At 39.5% G+C, this 21,605-nt stretch overlaps 2 protein-coding genes across 2 annotated transcripts in view; both read right to left on the bottom strand.

Moving 5' to 3' along the window:
* Positions 1-21,605, bottom strand: part of spri (sprint) — a 131,002-nt gene that overhangs the window by 87,939 nt on the left and 21,458 nt on the right. The window lies entirely within an intron of this gene.
* Positions 7,386-7,883, bottom strand: LOC135428380 (MICOS complex subunit MIC13 homolog QIL1). The gene has a single exon (XM_064682343.1). The coding sequence runs from the start codon at positions 7,785-7,787 to the stop codon at positions 7,386-7,388; it is 402 nt and encodes a 133-aa protein (XP_064538413.1). The 5' UTR covers positions 7,788-7,883.

Below are 21,605 nucleotides of genomic sequence, written 5' to 3' on the forward strand. Positions count from 1 at the left end.
ATCTAATTTAATCTACAATTTCCGGAACAATTTTTGAGTACTTAAAGCCGTTTTACAGATAAAAAGAACTATTCCGAAATTTTAATTCTCAATCAGCTTAATTTCGAAAACCTTGTGTGCAACTTTACGAGATTTTGTGCTCCTAACTTTTTGGTTCTTACTTTAAATTAATTAAATTATTAGAATTTCTTTATAATTTCAACCTCTATATACATTTTCTCATTTAAAACCGATTCGTACCGGTTCACTTCAGCTCAAGACTTCACAACCGACTAGGTTGTTTTCTCTATATAGGATATTTGAGGCTAACATTTTTACATGAACTTTGACCAAGAAAAGACGCCAAATTGATATAAAGCCTAAACTATGAACAAAAAGCCAAGCCATATGAAAATCGTTTGAGTTTTAACCGAGTTATGGGAGTGGGAAATTTTGACCTATGTCTATATAGGATATTTTACATGAATTTATATATAGATATACATATATTTATGTATAAAGAGAGGGACAGAGCGAGTGAGAGGTATATTAAAATGTCGAGTGTATTGCTAACAATTTTCATAACGTTCGCAACGCTCCCAACAGAAGGCAATAAACATCTTTTTGCCAGCTTTAGACTACGAATTCGAGCAAAATGGCGGCCAACTGTCATATGTACGCACAGCTCAATGCGAGGGGGGGAGGCTTGGGGGTTGGCGGTTGGAGGCTGGGGGCTGAGTGGATTACACGCACAGAACAAGCTAAAGATGTCGCGAGTGAGATCTATGTGCTTTTTATGTTGTCGTCCTTGGGAACCTGGGCACGAGTTGGCGTTCTCCAGAAGGGAATACCGCACTCTTGAGTGGGCGTGGAGCGGGGCGGGGAGTGGCGGTCAGGTGGTTTAGCAACGAGCAACGTTTGAAAAACAACAGTTGGAATTCCCATGGCGGCAAACTTTATTCTATTACGACTTGCGAACAAACACAAACAGGGCACAATTGAAAGTTGCGTCTTGGCCAAGTTGGCGGCTGCGGTTTGGCATTGTCTGTTGCCAGTAGCTTTCCCCAGCGGAGGAAAGGAAAGGGAAAGGAGAAGGTGAGGTGTGCGCCGAGCGCCACATTTATGGCATTCGGGATTTGCATGGAGCTTAAGAGTTGCGCGGGAATTAGTTAAGTTCGCATAGGTTGGGTGACGCAGGCATTAAAATGATTTAAATTAGTTAGGCGTTCGGTTCTGTGTGTGTGTGTGTGTGTGCACCATGGCGTATTAGCAATGCGGCAGCTGCGGCATTCGCTCGAGCATGCCGCCATCTAAATCAGCTAAGCCAATTAACTAGCCAAGCAGCCTAGCTAACCTCGCGCAGCTAACCCTGCGAGGCAGCCAAAAAAGCACGCTTAATGCCATTCGAAATTCATAATGAAGCGGCTAAGTTGAGGAGCTTTTAAGTAACCTGCAGGTAGGCAGGCAGGCAGGTAGGCAAAACAACCTTCACTTTCTTCACAAAGTATAATTTGTAGCATATAAATGTCATATATATGATATATATAGTACGTACATATGTTGTATGGTTAGTGCATTCTTGGCTTAGTTCGGTGCCTAAAGTCCGATCTATGTCATAGAAAAAAGTGTGTGCATTTTAAGGCGTTAGGCTCTGCCTTGAAAGCAGAGAGTTTTTCAATTTTCAGGGCATGTTACCCAAAATGTGGAATATTTCTTGATTAGTATATACCTACACGCCAAATTCAGTCTATTTGGCTCTTAAAGCTATCGAGTCGAATTGATATTTATCGATTTAATGGAAATGGGAGTTGGGCCAAATGGGAAACATGATAAGGAGCTCTCTCTCAATACCCTGGCTTTCAATCTAGACTATCGTTCAATATATGGATTCAGCTCGTCCAACTGATCAAGAATCTATATAGTTTAGATTGGAGTTTCCATCTGCTCGTTACACACATTAACACAAGCTCATTTTATACGCTTTGTACACATAAATATGCGATGCATAAGAATATAAATTTAATTTGGCTTTGTGTTTTAAAGGAGATACAGATCTTTTTTGATGCCTATCGAGAATATGCTTCTTAGTTAACTCAGTTAACGAAGCTAGATGAAAAACATTCCCAGGTACAGCTGGTTTCTACGGATTCGACTGTTATTCAATCATATATCTCTATATATAAAACTGATTGTCCTGACGTGAAATTCCACCCGCAAGTGTGGAAAAATCGCGCAAAACGTTTGTATGCAACTTTTTTGTTCACCATCCGATCGGCCTCAAATTTATTTTCAAAGAACTTTGTTCAAATTCATTTGAGGGGTGATTCGAACTTTTTTGGAAAATCCATCCCTCCTTGGTGGAAATGGGGGTCATAGATTTGGTGGGTGATGTTTCATGCTCAAATTCATTTCCAGAGATCTATAAGAAAAATCATTTGAGACGTGTTTCACACTGTTCGCAGAATCCAGAAACTTCTTCAGTTGAAATGCGATTCAAAGATTTGTTGGGCTTTGTCCGATTTGCTTTTAACTTATTTTCAAAGCTCTACTTAGGAACTTAAAGAATACTTGCTTCAGCGATTTGGGAAATTCCACCCGCAACAGTGGAAAATTGGCGGAAAACGTTTATATGAAACTTTTTTGTTTACCGTCCGATCAGTGTCAAAATCATTTTTAAAGATTTTCGGGAAAATTTATTTTATACATGCCACGGGCAAGACCCGCTATATATATATATATATATATATATATATATATAGAGAGAGAGAGAGAGATATACTTAATACAACGTTCTTCTCACTTTGATGCCTTTTTACAGGGTACAAAAAAAGCGCCCACTTAATATGGGTTGAGCGTATTTGAGGTTCTGTCAGTTGAGCTGAAAGTGGCTACTTGACCACCTTAGCTAGTTGCTAAACGAGCTGTTCGCCCACCTGTCCGAATGTGAACGGATAATTCCAGGTGTTTATGCCAGTGGCTAACCCTTAAGCACACGGCAAATAGCCCATTCAAGAATGCTTGGACAGCCACAACCCTTGAAAAAGCTGACAGGGCGCACTTCAACAACACACTTCAGCCAATTAGCAAAGTGAGGAGCTGCAGGTGGAGGTGAAGGTGGAGGTGAAGGGCGCGTAGGGACGGATGAGGCAATAATTGTTGAAACAATGCGAGACGGAAAGATGCTAATAGAAAATGCAAACAACATATTAAACAATTAAACGGAAATTAACACAAAATATATATATTCACACATTTGGCTAATTGCAAAGGAGAGAGCGGGAGAGAGGGAGAGCAGGAGAGAGGGCGAGAGGGAGAGATAGTAGCTGGGGCCACTTCATTAATAAAGGAGAGTCGAGTTCGTAAAACAGGAAAAGCGAAGCGGAAATGAGTGCTGCAGCCAAATGAATGCACGAAAATATAGGTTTAGATAACGCCAAGCAGCCAACAAGGAGCTGAGCATCTAATGAAGCACCAGTAGCAGGTGGAGCCAAACGGAAATTTGGGGGCAGCACTGGCAAGGGGGCAAGTTGGCAGCAGCAGCAGGAGGCAACTTAAATATGCAAGACAGCGCACGGCTGGGCGCCAAATGTGCCACTCCTGGGCATGCCCAGCTAGCAGCTAGCAGCTCCCAGTCGCCGTAGCCAACCCCCCGGCTGTGGCAGCTGTGGCAGGCGTGGCAGGCGTCGACTGCGTGTCGTCTCGGCGTCTTTGGCGTAAAACATAAACTTGCAACACTTTTACCTCGGCATCAACGTGCGGAACGAACGCCCGGAAAGCAGGCGAAAACAAAAGCCAAGGAAATTGATTTTATGCAACGGCCAGAAGCTATCCCTGCAAGGATCTGCCGGACGAGAGACACACAGACAGACACACAGACAGACAGTATGCTAAAACCACAAGAAAAATGGTGTCTCTGCTGTAGAACAACGGCAAAAGTGACATAAATAAAAGCCGTGACTATAAATCTAACCCATAAGCAGTTAAAGAGTCAGCCCCAAGATGCGGCACGTAGGATTCCTCCTTCCATCAAAAAACCTAAAAGCAAAGAAAAAAAAAAAGGCTCAGCCCCAACCCTTAGCTGGCAACGAATACCGCAAAATGCAGATAAATATGTAAATAGATACAACTTGGATTATGTTTCGACAACAAAAGTGAAAAGTATTTTACACTTGATGTACAAAAAAAAAAATAAAATAATATAAGAACGAGAAAGCACACCGTAGATTTAATACCCTTGCCGGCAGTTGCCTGACATTTTTGCAGATATTTGATAAAAGCCAGAATAGTTTGCCAGCTATATGATATAGTTTTCCGATGTTGATTGGATTTTGTATATATAGAGACATGTTCGCATAGAAACCGATCTGGAATATATATACTGTATGGGCTCAGAGATGTCTTTCTTCCGTTCGTTACATATTGTATGAAAAAATTATAATACCCTCTACAAAAGTATGGAGTACGCAACATAAAAAGGCGCCACAGGAACGAGTATTTCTCAGCGAACTTTTGATTCGTGTGGCGAGGCAATGATATGTGTAAGTATTCACATAAAGTATGAATACGAAACAAAGTATTCAAAGCTCAGACGGACAAGGGAAGCACAGGAAACGTTGATAGAAGGGCCCAATCGGGTTGGGATACAATATTTCTGGAACCTAAAAAGAAGCAAGCACTTAAAAAGCTGGGAAAAAAAGCTTAAATCAAGTTTTAACATAACATGAGCACAAGTCTTTATTCCAATTTTTACGCTTTTTACCAGATTTTAATTAAAGAATTCGATTTGAAATCCTAAAATATCTTTGTTTTATTTTAAACAAGAAGAAGAAGATTACCCGGCGTTGCACGGTCAAATAAATAATTTCGAGCATTGAAATGACAGCAAAATGATTTAAGTAGTTGCCACTAAATTCTAAAATGAAAACTGTAAGTACAGTGAAAACTCTCCGAACGAGCACGTCTTTTAGGCGAACAGCCTTCTTGAGCGGACCCTTTCTCTTAAGCCTTGATCAGGTCATATCATTCCCCCCGTATTTGGCGAACACTTCTCTTGAGCGGACACAAATTGCCCGACTGTCGCAGAACAGAGTTTTCACTGTAGTTTGGCTTGCCCCAATATTCTCATCTGTTTTATACTTATTAACATTCAATTAAACATTACGTTGAATATTAAACTAAAATATTAAATATTATATATGCAATAACATAACTTTGCATTAAAAATCAATTTCTTTAGCTTGTCGCGTGGTTTGAACCGCCGTTTTTGCGCTTTTTGGTCCGACGCTCGGAAACCCAAGTCACAGAGGCTCTTTAACACCACTTAACGGTCGATTTTTTGGCGTAGATCAGTCTCAAGAAGAAGAAGGTCGCTTACCTTATGCTCTTAGTTGCTCGCCCGACTTTAGATTTGATTTACTTGAGAGCGATAAACGATTTATAAAGAGTTGACAGTTGAGTTTCTTGGCCAGCTTAAAGATGACTTGATGACTTGCCTGAGCTGACATTGTCAGGCTGTTGTTTAACCCGATGCCGCAAAAGCCCCTGCCACCTAATTCTTTTGGTCCTGCTACGTGGTCGCACTTTTTGTCACGCTCTACTTGGCCACACTCCGGCGCCGAGTCATTGTCAGTTCGAAGCTGAACCCAGACACATTGTAAACACCGTCAATATCAACAGTCTATTAAAATGCCAGTCGAGGCATTGCGTACCAAGCCGTGCGACCTTATCACAGGGAAATGCGCCAATTCTCGTAACCTGTACCAAAAAACCAAACCCAACCACCCTGCCAAAATGTTTCCTAGCCAAACGCTTTTTCTACTTTCTTTCCTTTCCTTTTTTTTTATTTTGTTTTCTGTTTGTTGTTGTTTCCGATGTTTTCAGTTGTTGTTGCCTTAACATGCGTTTTAATGTGACCCTTGCGGGCTCATAAAATTTCAACGTTTCTTTGATGGTTTTACCCGTAGTCCACCTTTCCCTGGCTACCTTTTTTCCCTTTTTTTCTGTTGCTTTTATTTTGATGCTGTTGTTTTTCTGTAAGCTTCGATTGATTTTGATACGGCAAATGAACAACAAACAACATGGAGCATGAGATTGGTGGTAGATTTGGATTCGAACCGGGAAAGGGCCACAGGTAGTTGTTGGCCTTGGCATGCGGCCTGCTGCCGCTCTGGAATGTAGGCTTGCAGGATTTTGTGCTTAGACTGGAATTGGTTGCACATAATGCCTTTACTATTAGCAATTAAAATGGGTTGGGCATAAACTTATCTAAGGAGCTCTACTGGGCTTTGGCTTGAGGCTTGACAAATATGCAAGTCCCAGGAACTAGTTATTATTCCCGTTATTAAATCAATCCCAAAGGACTTAGATATCAGGATGTGTGTGTAGGGATGGAGGGGCGGAGGCAATATTTTGTCTCTCACATGTTGAGCCTTGAAGAAACACCTGAGTTTTCAGCACAGAAATCAAGTCCTTTTACACGCTAGGACGGATATCTAGGTTGGATAATAGAGGGTTCGATTTTCTTAACATTAACTGTAAGCCAAACCGTAAACTTGTTTGAAAGTTTTCTTTAATTTCTGAGCTGTAAGTTATAAAGTAAAGCATTCTCGAGGAGAGCAAAGAAACAAGAAACTCAGCAACATTCGCTGACAAGCGCTGTTGATAAAGTTTGGCATGTTTTACCATGCACTTTAACATGAACTGCAACTTAAGCAAATATAAAAACAAGAAAGCACTTAGAATTTCAGGCATGCTGATGATTAAATATGGAAAATGTGGAAATATGGAGTTAAAGTTTTTTTTTTGAAAAAATATGCAAGTATTCACATTGAAATATTATTTGAAGTAAAATGGTTGTTATTTTAAAAACTGGATGTCCAAACGTAAGAAGAACCACAAGTTTGTCATACAAACACGTATTTGCCACCGTTTCATCCTGCAGAGCTATATGTTATTATATATTAGCTGTTAATACTGCTCATACATACATTCGTATGTATACTTTATGGGGCCTGTTACGAGGGTATAAAAATGTAGCATAAGCAAGCAGGAACAGGTACGACAGGTACATTTGCACAAATACATTATACGCTTTTTACTCATTTTTAATGGGTTCAGGGTATAAAAAGGAACTTAAGTCTGGCAAACGAAATGTTCCCGATCTCAGTATACTAAGCGGACCGATCTTTGGTATGTGAATAAGTGAATAAATCGCCATGATTTATACCCGTTCGCACACATTATATTTTGACGACACCGCGTTAAATACAAAACAAAACACTTTGGGCCTTTGGGCCGTGCTACTCGATGAGAATTTGTGGGTTGCAACAACTAGATGTGGATCGTATGCTGCACTATATACACTATATATATATATGTATATATATACATATATAACTGGACGTCGGCTACTTCTGCTGTTTGCTGGCGGCAGTAACTGCGGCTACTTCGCTATCAACAGCAACAGATGTAACTGGCGGCCAGGTGTATTCATCATCGGTATCATCGGTGGGCTGCTTGTTGAGCCCAATTCGGGCCAATTCGAGCAGTTGGCCCGCATAGTTGGGCAACTGGCGCATCAATTGTATGCCCTCCTTAATACCGCGATCGTAATACTGACGCGCCCTCAGGCTCAGCTCGCTCTGGGCTGGCAGCTTGACCGGCAACAGTTGACGCATCGGCTCCAGGCCCTTGGCTAAGCGCTGATATAGTTGATCGGCCGTTTCTGTATTACCCCAAACACCGACCCGATTTGTAAAATAAATGGCCACCGTTATCGCAGCAGTGCGTGCCATCAATGTGCTGAACATTTTGGCCAACTTTATTAGCTAAAGAATATGACCTGATCGGAAAAATGAACACGTTTTTTTTTTTTAAATTTTTGGTAATTTTTCTTCTTTTTTTTTTGCTGTGCTTTAAGCGCACACGAAAAACGAAATATTAAAAATCAACTGACGAAAATTTCACAGGATATCAAAGGAGAACAAAAAACCAAGTGAGAATGCGAAACTTGTGCATATCCTGTGAACAGGCAATAACTAGCTTTTGTGGTTTGAGCCAGCGTTCTTTCTTATGGTTCAATTCGTGAGTCCGCCTCTTCACGTCTACAAAACTCACAAATCAAGTCCTACAATATTTTTAGCATGTACAAATACTAAGAAAATATTGAAACACGCCAGCTAGATACTAAAATATATCAAATTTATTGACAACTTCCAATATCTAAGGCTTAGTGGATAAGACATTTAGCTTGAATTCGGCTTTCCATATACTTATTACACATAAACTTTTACCTTTAAAACTACACTATCGCAACTTTATTCTATCATTGACTTTTACCCATTTTAGTTTTGGAGGGTATAACAAAATAAGTAATTCCACGTGCTTTGGGGTTAACCCCAGGTGGGTCTGATGGTCTGATCAAAAAAAAAAACCACAGTTCACACAAGAGTACGCAGTGCGTAAAGAGCAAAAGGAATGCGCTTTAATGTGCCAGCATTGTGGTCGAAAAGGGGTTACCGCAACGCCTCACGCCAGTCTGCCCAAAACAGACAAAATCCCCAACCAAATTCGAACAAAATTTATTAGATAACGAATGCTGAATGCGCTTACCAGCTGATTTATGAGTTCAGGTATTACAGGTTAATTGAGCAATACAACAGAAAATGAAACAAATCTGGCCAGAATTCAAACCATTCGCAGCCAACTTAGTGCTGCAATTTACAGTGTTGGTGCTGCCAGATCGTCGAGATCGAGTAGTTTGGCAATATTTTTGGATTTTTTTTTACTGTCGATCAAAATTTAGAAAACAGTGTATGTATTTAAATCATAAAACCGACCGTTGAAGTATTTTTGAAATAAATAATTGAATTTTTCAAAATGACCCACAAATCTTAAAAAATTATTTTATGAGATTGAACAATTTTGTTTTCTTTCATGCTCCTGTAAAGGATATTATAAATTTGTCATAAAATGTGTAACGCATAGAAGGAAACATTTCCGACATTTCCATAAAGTATAAATATTCTAGATCAGCCATCCACAGCCATTTTGATATATCCGTCAGTGCATATGTCGGACCCAGCCAGATCGGAAAACTATATCACATACCTCTCATAGGATCGACGATCAAAAAGATGGTTCTTCTTTAGAAAACTTTTATGTTTATCAAGATATATTGTTTAACTATCATGCTTAAATATGAGCCAAATAATATCAAGATCACAATACTATATTATATAGCAATAAGAGAAAAATCGATAAAAATATTTTGATTTCAAGATATTTCGCATTTCCCACATATAAACTAAGCCGTAAGGCAATTGACCACAAGGGTATTAATCTTCCCAACTTAAAATAATAAAAACTTTCCTCCTCTACGCGCTATGACAAACCGCGTGATATTTTGATAGTATGCACTGCGATGGGAAAGGGTATGAGAACCACTATCAAAGGCGGGTGCGAAAATAAAAAAAGGAAGCGGCAAAGAGTCACGTGAACCAATGGAGCAGCCAGCGAACCCAACAAGTGAGTAAAAATCTAATCCATTACTCAAACCCGCAAAAGCAAAAGTAATGGTCGGACCCAGCCGGAGAGGGATGTAGTTGTAGTTGGGGGCTTAGACGGGGTTTGCAGCAACCAAAAGCGGCGTAAATCTTTTGTAACGTTTTAGTGTCCCTTTTGTTGTTGGTTTTGGTTAGTTTCGTTGTTGGTCTGCAGATGAGCTCCAGAAAAAAAAAAAAACAAAGCAAAACAAAAAGAACCGAACGTTCAATTGAATGGCCCCGTGCTGGGGCCAGGCCGTGTCTGGTACGTGCGGCATATGTGGCACGTCGATGCGGAAACGGAAATAAAATTGCGATTCGACAGACCAGTTGAATGTCATTTTAGTCCGCAAACCGTAGCGAATCGCCGGTCAGCCCTTTTGTCCCGTGACACCAACTTTCCAATGTCCATGCCCAAAACCGAAAAGCAAGTCCATGATAACGTGCCCGAATCTGAGACGTGCAAATGTTTGCGGCCAACTCTGGCCACATCACGCTGAGTTCAAGTTCGAGTACGCTCTAGCGCCTCCGATTCAGGTTTGGGCCCATTTTAATTTTCACAACTTTTGACCCAAATTCATTTGTCAGATCGAGTGGCAAAAACCGATGTCATCCACCGGTGCAAAGTGCATATAAATAACTAATAGTGTGACCAGCTTGGGTGTCAAAGGTTAACTCTTTGTCTATCGTTGGGGGCGTATTCATGGGTGGCTCATAAACTGTCAGGCAAATGTGCCAAAATGAAGTTTGGCAACAATGCACGGTGCGTTAGCAGATTGAGTTACGTTCGTAACTAAACCAAACGCTGATAGCTACTAACTAAACTGTAGTAAAAGTGACATTGTTTGACAAACATGAACATTTACAGTGTTGCTAAAGGATGTGGCAAAAGTTCCTCTGAAGTTTGGCAACAGCGCAGCCATAAATTTGAACAGCTCCATGAACATGAGCAGCTGTGCGCAGTCTTTTATGTTGAGTATGTGTACTTTAAACTGTTGACTAAGGCACGATATTATTTGGATAATGAGTCTTCATGTGGTGAAGTTTGGCAACAAGGCGAGTGCTGCAAAGCTTGCTAGCTGACTAAAGGGGTTGTATGTATTGTCTTTACTATTGAAAACTTCAGACAATGAGATAATGTGAAGCCTAGTAACAATGTACGAAGGCGAAAAGCTAGATATTATGATAGCACGATCCTTACAAACATGATATACTTGCATATTTTACTTTTAAACGATAAGTTTTAGAACAATGTATGAACTCTTTATAAATTAATCTTGCACATTTACCCTATTAAAGAGCAATGTCTCGACATTTGCTTCTTCAAAAATAAGTTTGGCAACGCTGCTAAATGTGATGAAGTTTGGCAACAAGACAAACAGTGTTAAATGTGCTGAAACTTAACAACACTGCTATATGCAGTGAAGTTAGGCAACAGGGCAAGGAATGCTTGTAAATTAAATGGTTTTAAAACTAGCCAATAAAAATGCTGAAGGAAACTTTTTAAATGCATTCTACTAATGAGCTAATGTCAATTCAAAGCTCAGCTCGAGATTTACATACAGTTTAACAACACTGGCAAATGTTGTGAAGTTGGGCAACAGGCAAAATAATGCTTGTAAGCTGCAATAGTTTTAAATGTATTTCAACAATTGTTAATAGAACAGCTCAAGGAAACTTTTCACATTCATTATACTAATGAGCATTATGTCAATCCAATGCTCAACGCGAGATTTAAATACTTAAATAACAAGCTAAACACTGACAAATGTAGTGAAGTACGGCAACAGGGCAAAGAATGCTTGTAAATTAAATAGTTTTCAAACTATCGCAACATTTGCTAATAACATTGCTCAAGGAAACTTTTTACATTCATTCTACTAATGAGCTTTAAGTCATGCTAAAGCACAAATCTCTTTTGGTATGCATAAAAGCCGCAAATATTTTTGGCTGGCTGCCATTTAAGCCTTAATAGTCGGAAATTAAATCAAGATTTGCGTGCTACACAAAAACGGAAACAGAAAAAGTGAAATGCCAGCTCGCAAAAAAAAAAAAAAAAACAAAGGAAAAAAGGGAAATTGCAGCCGAGGTATTTGCATATTTGTCGCTGCTGTAGACCCTGGCCCGGCCCAGCCAGACGGACGGACACTGTCATTTTGACCATGAAAATGAAAATATGTTCGAGTTGTGCATAGCTCATACATTTTTTTTTGCGTATTTTTGTGGCGAGACTAAGAAAAATGTTGTGTGTGGATTTGTAAAAAGCGCAAGTGTAATTAGTGTGAGGCTTAACGGGGCTAAACAAACTGTCCGCGCGCGTGGGCCAAAACCCGAGGCCCGAGGCCCGAGACCCGAAACCCAGACACAGACCCAAACCCAATCGCAAAGAAACCCACAAAAGCGACCAGTTTCTACATGTGGGTTCTGCATGGATTTAGTTTGTCTTTTTTTGTACAACTATTGCCAAATTGCCATTTGAATAGTCGCGAGGCTTGCACTCTGTGGGTCGAGGGTCGAGGGTTCCCACCAACAGCTGATGACTGCTGCAACTGCTGCAACTGCCGCAACTGCTGCAACTGCCGCAACTGCTGCAACTGCAACTGCAACTGTCTCGCTGATAAATCGCTTGTGCATTATTTACGAGCGTTTTTCTTCATTTTTTTAGTTGTGTCGCTTTTGACGTGTGTATTTTATGCATGGTTACTTTTTATAGCCGGCACCCATGACGTATGCGTGATGTGGCGCTCCCAGCAGCCGCTGCCGCTGCCGCTGCCGCAGTCGCTGTCGCAGTCGCAGTCGAGGCAACTGTCTGCTGCTTGGACATTTGTTTAAGACGCCGTCAACAATTGTGAAACGGCCTTGGCAAAAAAAAAAAAAAACACAACTATTGTTGTAAATTATGAATGCATTTAAATTTCCAGTTTATGCGTGCGACAAGCTGCAGCCGCAGCGAAATGAAGGGAAAATAGGTACTTCAATATAATTTATGGCATGAGAAAGTTGTGGAAATTTTTCTGTGATTGTGTTTATAGCTGAATGCATAATATAGCCCGCTATAATTACAATTCGAAGACTTGTAGCTAGATCAGAGACCACTCAAGGGCCTAATCCTTAGTTTGAAACGAGAAAGTAAGCATATAGCTTTGAGACTGCTGATCCTGATCGAGAATATATATATTTTGTGAGGTCGGAGATGTCTCCTTCCTCATGACAAAAGTATAATACCCTCTACAAGGAATTAAAAACTATAAAAAAAGACTTTAACAAATAAATTTGTACAAAATATTTTCTGCCATTTAGAAAATTTAGATAAAACAAATACATTATTATTTTCTATTTGGCAAGAATTGTTCGCTATTTGGAAAAAACTATCGATTTGCTTTACATAAGTTATTATTATTATTATATTTATTTATTATTAAATTATATGATGATCACATTTTATATATATAGATATATATTTTATTTTGTTTGGCCAAGAATCGGCCTGCAGATTTGGCTTTTGACCCCATCGAATTTAGATAAAAAGCTGATTCACGTTGATAACTAAATACAAATCTCGCATTAACAAAACCAATTTGATGTGCTTATGACCTATTAAAGCAACCATAAATAGCCGTAATTAGTCGATTTGTTAACACATATCAAGTTTATGTTTATCCAGTTGACATCCATAAAAAAAAAGACCATTCACCGGGCAGTCTGAACTCTGCGCTTGTTTATGTAGCTGTCACGGGCAATGAGGCTCAGTTTTATGGCAAAACTTCCGGTCATCAATGTGGTTTATGTTGTTTGTTGTGCAGCATGCAATAATTGCTAACAATGCTCGACAATTCGGTCAACAACATCTTGCCGGCTTTAATGAGTTGGCGTGCATGGACCTCATCAAATGTGGCCTTGATGGCGCTTCAAAGTAAACAATATGTTGCACTTTCTGCGAACTCAACGACTCAACCATGATGGCCAAAATAGAAATAGTAACAAGTGCAGAGCGATGCCAAATGTCATGTGTGTGTGTGTGTGTGTGTGTTCGGCGGAGGCGGGTTAGGGGCAGCTGGAGTATGGGGGGAGGGGTTGGGGCTCGTGCTAACAGAGGGAGTCGCTCACAGACTGAGCACAGTGAGAGCAAAAGTCTTTTGATTTATGCGCAGCAATTAATTTTTTGCGCATTTTGCTACCCTGTAACAGCAGCAGCAAGGCGGGTATATTGGTTGGTCAAAGAGAATGCTTAAATTTTATTTTATATTTATAGAACTGTTGCATTTTTGCAAATGTAACTAATAAAAAGCGTGACTTTTCACTAGAATTTCACTGTGAAATCAAGAAATGGAAGCACTTTTAAATGTAAAGCCGCATTGCTTGTTTACCTAAGGTAAATATAGAAACTACAGGGTATTTGGCACATAGTATCAATTAATTTTGAATATAAGTTATTTTTTTTACGAATAAATGTACAAATCTACAGGGTATTCAGCACAACAGGTTGAGACGGTTTACGCTTATGCATTACCTTTTCATTATAATTGAACAGTCGCTTTCATATCTTAGCAAAGAATTAATGAATGTCGCTTTATTTACTCGTCATAGCCTTAAATTTACAGGGTATTGCAACTGATAATCAGATCAAAGTTTGGTCCCACATAACAGATTTATCACAATATGTGATTTAAGATTAAAATTTGTTTCAAACAAGACTCGATGTTACGCTAACTAAAAACACAAATGGTGCAGGGTATTTGATAGTCGTGCTGCTGTTGTTGCTGCTGTTGTTCCTGCTGCGGCTGAATGTTGCCACGGGGAAGCTGGCGTGGCCAACGACGGCGACATGGACATGGAACTATGCAAGAGGCGACATAGCATGGAACGGCATGAGTTTACACGCACACACACGCACACACACACGCACACACACACATGCACACCTAGCACATGAGTGTGCGTCAGACAGAGACAGAGCGACAGCCAGACAGACAGACGCACGGCAAGGTGCGTTCACGCGTTGCAATGCAGAATTTAATGCCCCTTACAGCACACAGCCCCGGACCAGGGCATAGACACACACTCGCACTCACACACACACACACGCACACACACGCACGCACACACACAAGTTTGTCATTTGCCGGTCCGAGGCCTGCTCGGCATTTTTGTGCACGGCAACGGCGACTGCGGCAGAAGTTTTTGCGGCCAAAATGGGCAACGCTTTGGAATTTTAGCTACGCTTTGTTGCCTCTCCTGTCTGTGCGTGCGTGTGTGTGTGTGTGTGTGTGTGTGAGTGTGTGCTGTTGTTGTTGTTGTTGTTGTCGTGCTAAGTGTTTGTTATGATTTATATCGGTTTTATTAAATGTTTCAACAACCTTTTGGCAAAAATTATTTACTGCTGCGCACCGAACACGCAATTCTGAGCACATGAAATGCGACAGCCTGCTGTGGCATGGTCCCCAACCTAGCTTGGGGCATGCCCCAAGCGTGAGTGACATCCAACTGGAATGTTGCAAGCTGCGTGGCTGCGCCTGCCACTTGCCATTTGCCACTTGCCACTTTGAACGTGGCCAACGCGTGTGGTTAATGAGTTTTGGCAGCAGCACTCAAAGTGCAGCCTCAGCCCCAGCCCCAGCCCCAGCCCAGCGGACAGGTAGCCCCTAGCAGCAGCAACAGCAACAGCTGCGTGGCTACCAAACCTAATGGCAAAGCTCACTTAAGCTGCCAGCCAAAGGACAAGAACACAACTTTTGCCCACTCACAACGCAGCCTTAGTGCTCTAACCAAGCTTGGCTAAAGGGAATGCAGACAACCTGGCCAAGGCCTGGCCTAGACACTGGGCATCTACTGCTAAGGAGTCGGTTGCTGATCTTAAGCTAAATATTATTCACATTGTGCTGCCTGTTTCTGTTTTGAAACATCAAAGAAAAACTTGATTATAAATGAAACTGCAGAAATATAACACTCACACAGCAAATTCAAGGCTGAGATTGCAACATAAACTTTTGCTAGCTTGTTTCTTGGCTAACAATTTTTAATAGAAGAGTTCAATACAATTAGAAATCAAATATATTTTGTTTAGATAGTTTTTCTTCTCATATTTATTGCACTTTCAAAAGTTTTTTAACTCAAACCATTTTTGATAGAGCAAACAATTGTTTGTATCCGCTTAAGTTTTGTCCAACTAATTGATTTAGTTCATGTTAAAAGCAAAACATTTAAATTCAGTTCAAAAAGTTTTTTGAAACTTAAAAAAAATAGCTACTTTTGACATGGTAAAAATCATATGCTTAATTCAACTTGCGCTGCATACGTTCAGACTAAATAAATCATAAATCACATTAAAAACAAAAAATAAAATAAAAAATAATTAAATTAAAGCATATTAGTTATTAATTGTTAAGTTTTCAGCTTAGGTAGCTTTGAGTTGAGTTGCCTAACATAGAATTTTCATAAAAGAATAACTTCATTTACTTCTAAAATATTTCATTGGTTTCGAGCCAGAACCACTTGAGAATTAGTGTATGCAATTTGTGTTATATGCCTGAGCTATGTTAAGCGTAGCACAATTTCAATTTTTAATCAATTTCCCAAGCACTATTTTTACATTAGGCGAACAAATTTTATATCGAAATTGATTTAATTAAATGTAGAAAAATTGTTTAGCATTTGTTTATTATCTAACTTATCTAATTTAGTTACTGTTCTCAACTAGTTTGCCACAATTTAAACTTCAAATTTATTTATTCAAAGAATTTCAATTTCAGGCCTAAAATGGAGTACATGACATTTCACTTCATGAACCGGAAAATGAGTGAATAACTTTCATAAGCTGTTTTAATTATTATTACAAAAACGCTCAACTAATTTTGTAATAAATGTATGACATATATAATAAGCTAGAACCGTTTGGGAATTATAGTTTAAATTGCTATTTTATGCTGGAAAATTGTAGTATAATATATTAAGTATAGTCCTGTAATATTAGCTAGAACCGATTGGGAATTATAGTTTAGAGTTTGTTACTAGAAGCTGAAAAATTTGAGTATTTGCCAGCTTCCACTTCCACTTGTTTAGCTATTCAACCTGCTCTGGCATTAAATTATATAAAGCCCCATTTGTCTTGCGTTTGCTTACAATATAATAGAATACTTTGCAGGGTAAGCTCAAAATGCTATTGCCATTATTTCATATTTATTTACGGTATCTAACTACTTGGGGATTGTCGCTTCAGATGACTGCGACTACGACAACAGCGCCGACATCGAGGACATTGAGCACATTTAAGGACAACATACTTGTGTCGACATGCACGTTTCTGACGGCTTTATTGTCAGCAAAAGTTCCAGTACCCCAAACCTGGCCGGGCACCTGGTCGGGCTCCTTGTCGAAGCTGTCTTTAGTTTTTGCAAAGCAAAAAGAACGCTGAAAATGAGCACAAAGTGCTCCAAAATGTCGCCAAGTCGTCTCATAAAATCTCACACTCTACAACTAGTCAGCTCTCTCTCTCCCTCTCTCTCTCTCTCGTTCTATCTCTCTTTTACTGCCTGTCACTGTCTCGCCGTCTTGCTGTCTCTTTTAGAGCCACGCACTTGAATGACTTTTCATAACTTTATAAAAGTTTGCACAATGCAGCGAAGAGGACGACGAGGACGACGGCAAGGATGAGGCTGAGCAGCGACAATGAAGACGTTCCCTGACAATGGCCAAATGAGTGGCGGCTAGCTATATGTGTGTGTGTGTGTATGTGTGTGTGGCAGTCGAAAGTTTTGTTTGGGCCGTGAGTAACTGTGGGGTCAACTTTAGCCTGGCACGTTTCCGCTTCCGTTTAGCGCCATTTGCCTGTAGTCTACACTTGAGCATAATGAATATTTTGCTAAATTGAAATGTTGTTCTTGTTCTCCCGTCACATCCCACCCAGTCCCTGTCCCAGTCCCAGTCCCAGTCCGAGGCCAGAAAGCACACCCCACATCCTTCCCTGGCCTGTTTAAACGGCTTTTGAGTCACTTTCACTTTATGAGTGTGCCGCATCGCCGGCTGCATAAATATGAAAAATGTAAAATTTAATATGCCATTTACGTCAGCTCAAAGTTTTTAATACCCTTCCACAGAGTATTCCACCTATAACACAAGCGTCACTGTATTCTTAACATATATTTGAGCAGATATCTGAACAGCATCGGTTGACTATATAAAATAATTACCAAAGCAACAATCGATTGGAACAATTCATTTTTTCTTGAAAAGCTGGTTTCGCTTTGAAGTTTTTTTCAATATGTAACAAGGAATATCAACAAGGAACTTTGAAAAGTCTTTCATACTATATTATATAGTCGTAACAAGCGAAGCAAATGAAGGTTGAAGCTGAACCGGTTCGCAATGAACTGATGCTTAAGCTAAAATAAGTTAAACAAACCATTTTTTTTTTCAAATAGCTGCTTTGGTTAAAGATAAAAGTCACTAAGTCTGAACCAAAAGCTGGGCTAAAGCGTTCATGAACTATATGAACCGACAGCTCAAAGACAGCTAGTTCTTGCGAACCGAGAACCGTGAACCGAACCAGCCTGATGAACACAAAATCAGGCAGATATAGGGCATTTAAACTTCTTCTAGCCGCAGTTGACGTTTTCTTTATTGTTTTTTTTTTCGGTTTCTTTTAGTTCCAGGGCAGTCTTTGCTCCTGCCCAGTTCTCAGCTGTCGGCGGCAAGTTCTATTCTTGGTTGTCCTTTCAATTTGCATATTTCCTGCTTTTTTTTTTGCTTTGGCTTTTAATGTTTACACTCTGAAGGCTGCAGTTGTTTTTCCTTTTTTTTTTAATATATGTCTTTGGTCATTCTTTTGGACTTTTGGTCTTGCGGTCTATTGTCAGGGGAAATTTCGTGCTGTGCCCAAGGTGTGAGAGCCGCCCATTAATGTGTCTGTGAGTGTGTATGAATGGGCGAGCGAATCAGAACTTTGTGGCTAATGAGACGCTTCAGTGGAGCTGCCCCTTGCTGCTGTCCATTTTACAGCTGTCAGTTCGACAGTTCGAATACACACACACACCCCCCTTCCCCCTCCCCTCACACTGCCCACTCACCCCTTTCTGGCCCTCTTGCATAATTGCGAAATTCGAGCTTTCGAAACATTAAAATCGCTTGTCATTTATTCAGTTTGTCAATTTCGCTTGAATTTCACATATTGTTGTTGTTCGAATTCGTGAAGTTGTAACCTCGATACGAATTGACTAACTGACTCATTGAGCGACTGACAGTTGTATGCTAAATATGATTGATACGATTGTCTGCTGTATGTGCTCTGCGCTAATGCCACGAATTTCGATATCATCATGCAGCCAGCCAGTCAGCCAGGCAGCTAGTGACTTTTGATTGGCATTTGGATTTGAATAACATTCGAGTCTGTAGCTCGCCAACAAGCTTGGCATTGATTACAGTCCACTGAGGCTGTCTGCTTGCCCGAAATTTCAAGGGTTTGGCTTGCCTTGGTATTATACAGTTCTTTCAAATGCATTCCGATGGTCAACACAAGCAACTCACTTAGAGATACAAAACAATCGCTTGATACGAGAAAATAACGAATATTTTTTTAATTCATAATCGGAGTCAGATTGCCAACTAGGAGGGTGGACAAGGAGGACAGTCGATTCGAGGTGTGCTCCTTCTGTAAAAACAAAATACTTATTAATTTGGAAAATCCTCAAACTCCATCTTTTGAGCATATTTTTTCAATTTCGGCGGGAAATGGGGCAAGTATCGAAGAGATTAAATATTCTTAACGAAACGGAAATGTCTACTTTATGGGATTGAAGTTGCTTCCTTCTGCCTGTTACATGCCTATGCATAAGACCAGTTTACCCTTTCAAATGGGCTTAGGGTATAAGCCCTTTTGTTAGCCAATCACAGATTGTGGCCAAGGTCTGCTCGTTGGAATCTTAACAGTTGCAATTTGGTTCCAATTAACTTTATGTACAACATATTTATTTCGCCTCAAATATTTTGAGATTCAACTCGGAATTCTTCTGCATATTTCCTCTATAGACATTTATTTATAATCTTAAAATATTTGCAATAAGAAAAGGTAAAAAAAAAATATACATATATTATAAATAATATTTATAAAGATAATTTATATGTACATAGATCCTAGGAAAACTCAGCCAACTGTTTCCAGAATTTGCGAGACAAAGTGACACCAATTAAACATACACTCTCTCTCTCTCTCTCTCTCTCACACACACACACACACACACACACCCAAGCACGAGCTACTTAAATATTTATGCATTTTGATTAATGGGCGCTTGCAACGCTAATTAATTTGATTAGGCGACGACAAAAAGTTCAAATTAGTTTGCTAACAATGCGACAACAACAATAACAACAACAATGTGAGAGTGTCATCAGAAGCCAAAGCAAAAAAACTGCTGCTAGATTAGGCCCGCCCAACAACAACAACAACAACAACAACAACAACCACAACAATGCAAATAAATTAATTATGTTAATCTGTTTACATGTCAACGAGCTCTAAAAACCACATGAGCTGCCTGCCTGGGAGCTGGGGGCTGGGGGCAGTGGCGGGCGGGTGGCTGCACTTCAAGTTAATAAAGCAAACACCTGTCGCACCTTTCGAGCGGCTGGCTTCGAGATTGGGATTCCATACCATCCATTTGTTGCTCATACGCATCGTTGAACCCGCCAAAAGTGGGCAACAACTCGAAACGCGCAAATCGCTCCAAAGTTTTTGACAATCAAGGGCCAAGCGTGAATCATGATGATGATGCCCATGATGCCCATGATGCACATGATGATGATGCTGATGCAGACGAGCGTATCTGTCAGCTTGTCTAAGACATCATCAATTTGGTTGCCAAGCAGCAGCAAACTCCCTACAAGCCGGGCCCCCGCTACACGCTCCAGCACAACGCTCACTCCTTTTTATACCCTGTACCCAGAGCACTTGGCTTAGGAGGGGTATGATGTTTTTGTGCATTGGTATGTAACAGACAGAAGAAAGCATCTCCAGTCGCAGAAAGTACATATATTTTTGATCAGGAAGACGAATTTTATCGATCTAGCCATATCCGTCTGTCTGTCTCTCTCTCTCTTTGTCTCTCTTCGATAACTTCTAATTTGTTTGTCCTAACAACGATAAATATCGATTTTGAGGCATGGTTTCTTGAGCATAGCTCGAAAAGTACAAGATCTAGATAAAGTTTATCCAGAATATTTCGCACAATAAATAATTTAATTTTATTATATATATTCAAATTTTTAGAAATATTTATATTTTGATTGGGCTTTTGGCTTTTAATCTTTCTATTCTTTTATATAAAATACACTCGTTTTTTGGAGCATTACTAAATATAATTTTTTTTTTTTATATTTATTGAGGTTATCGTTGAGGCTGTTCTGCGTGCAGGGCATCTCCAAGTCGGACACACCCGTCTAAAGCTTTCTTAGTGGGTTTTTTTTTGGCTCATTGCATGTGAACCACAAAACACTTTGAAGCAAAAAGTTTTCTGCGGCTGCGGCATATATACACATATATACACATATTTCTATATAAAATATATGTATATATATATATGTTTATTTATATATGTGTGTGTGTGTGTGGGAGGAAGTGTGTGTCAGTCTTACAGTGGCTTAAAATATACTAAATAAAATATTTGGCCAAAAATATATGAGATTGCAAAAACTAACACAACAAAGTTTAATGTTAAAAATTGCTTGAAAATAATTAAAAAACATAAATACGAAAAAATTTGGTGCTAGATATTGCCTTAAAAAATCTATCTAAACTAACCTAAACATAAAGTTTAGTTTTAAAAATTGCTAGAAAATAATTTAAAAAAAAAAGAACATACAAATTTGGAGTATTAAAAATGTTTAAAAATATAAAGAAATCGTTTCAGAATCGGTGGGATGCAAAAATATGATTTTTTGTATAGAAAACTTATAAATTTATTGTAAGTATTTTATTTATTACATAAAAAAAACCTTTAAAGTCATATGTAGGCAAGAATATTTCATTTGCGAGCTGTATCAAACGCATGAATCTATCTTTCTCCCAATCAACTTAGATCTTTACCAAATATA

Source organism: Drosophila montana, unplaced genomic scaffold (genome assembly GCF_035044405.1).
Source record: "Drosophila montana isolate Dmon_TW-CO22-7 unplaced genomic scaffold, ASM3504440v1 contig_2481_1, whole genome shotgun sequence".
NCBI classification, from domain to species: domain Eukaryota; kingdom Metazoa; phylum Arthropoda; class Insecta; order Diptera; family Drosophilidae; genus Drosophila; species Drosophila montana.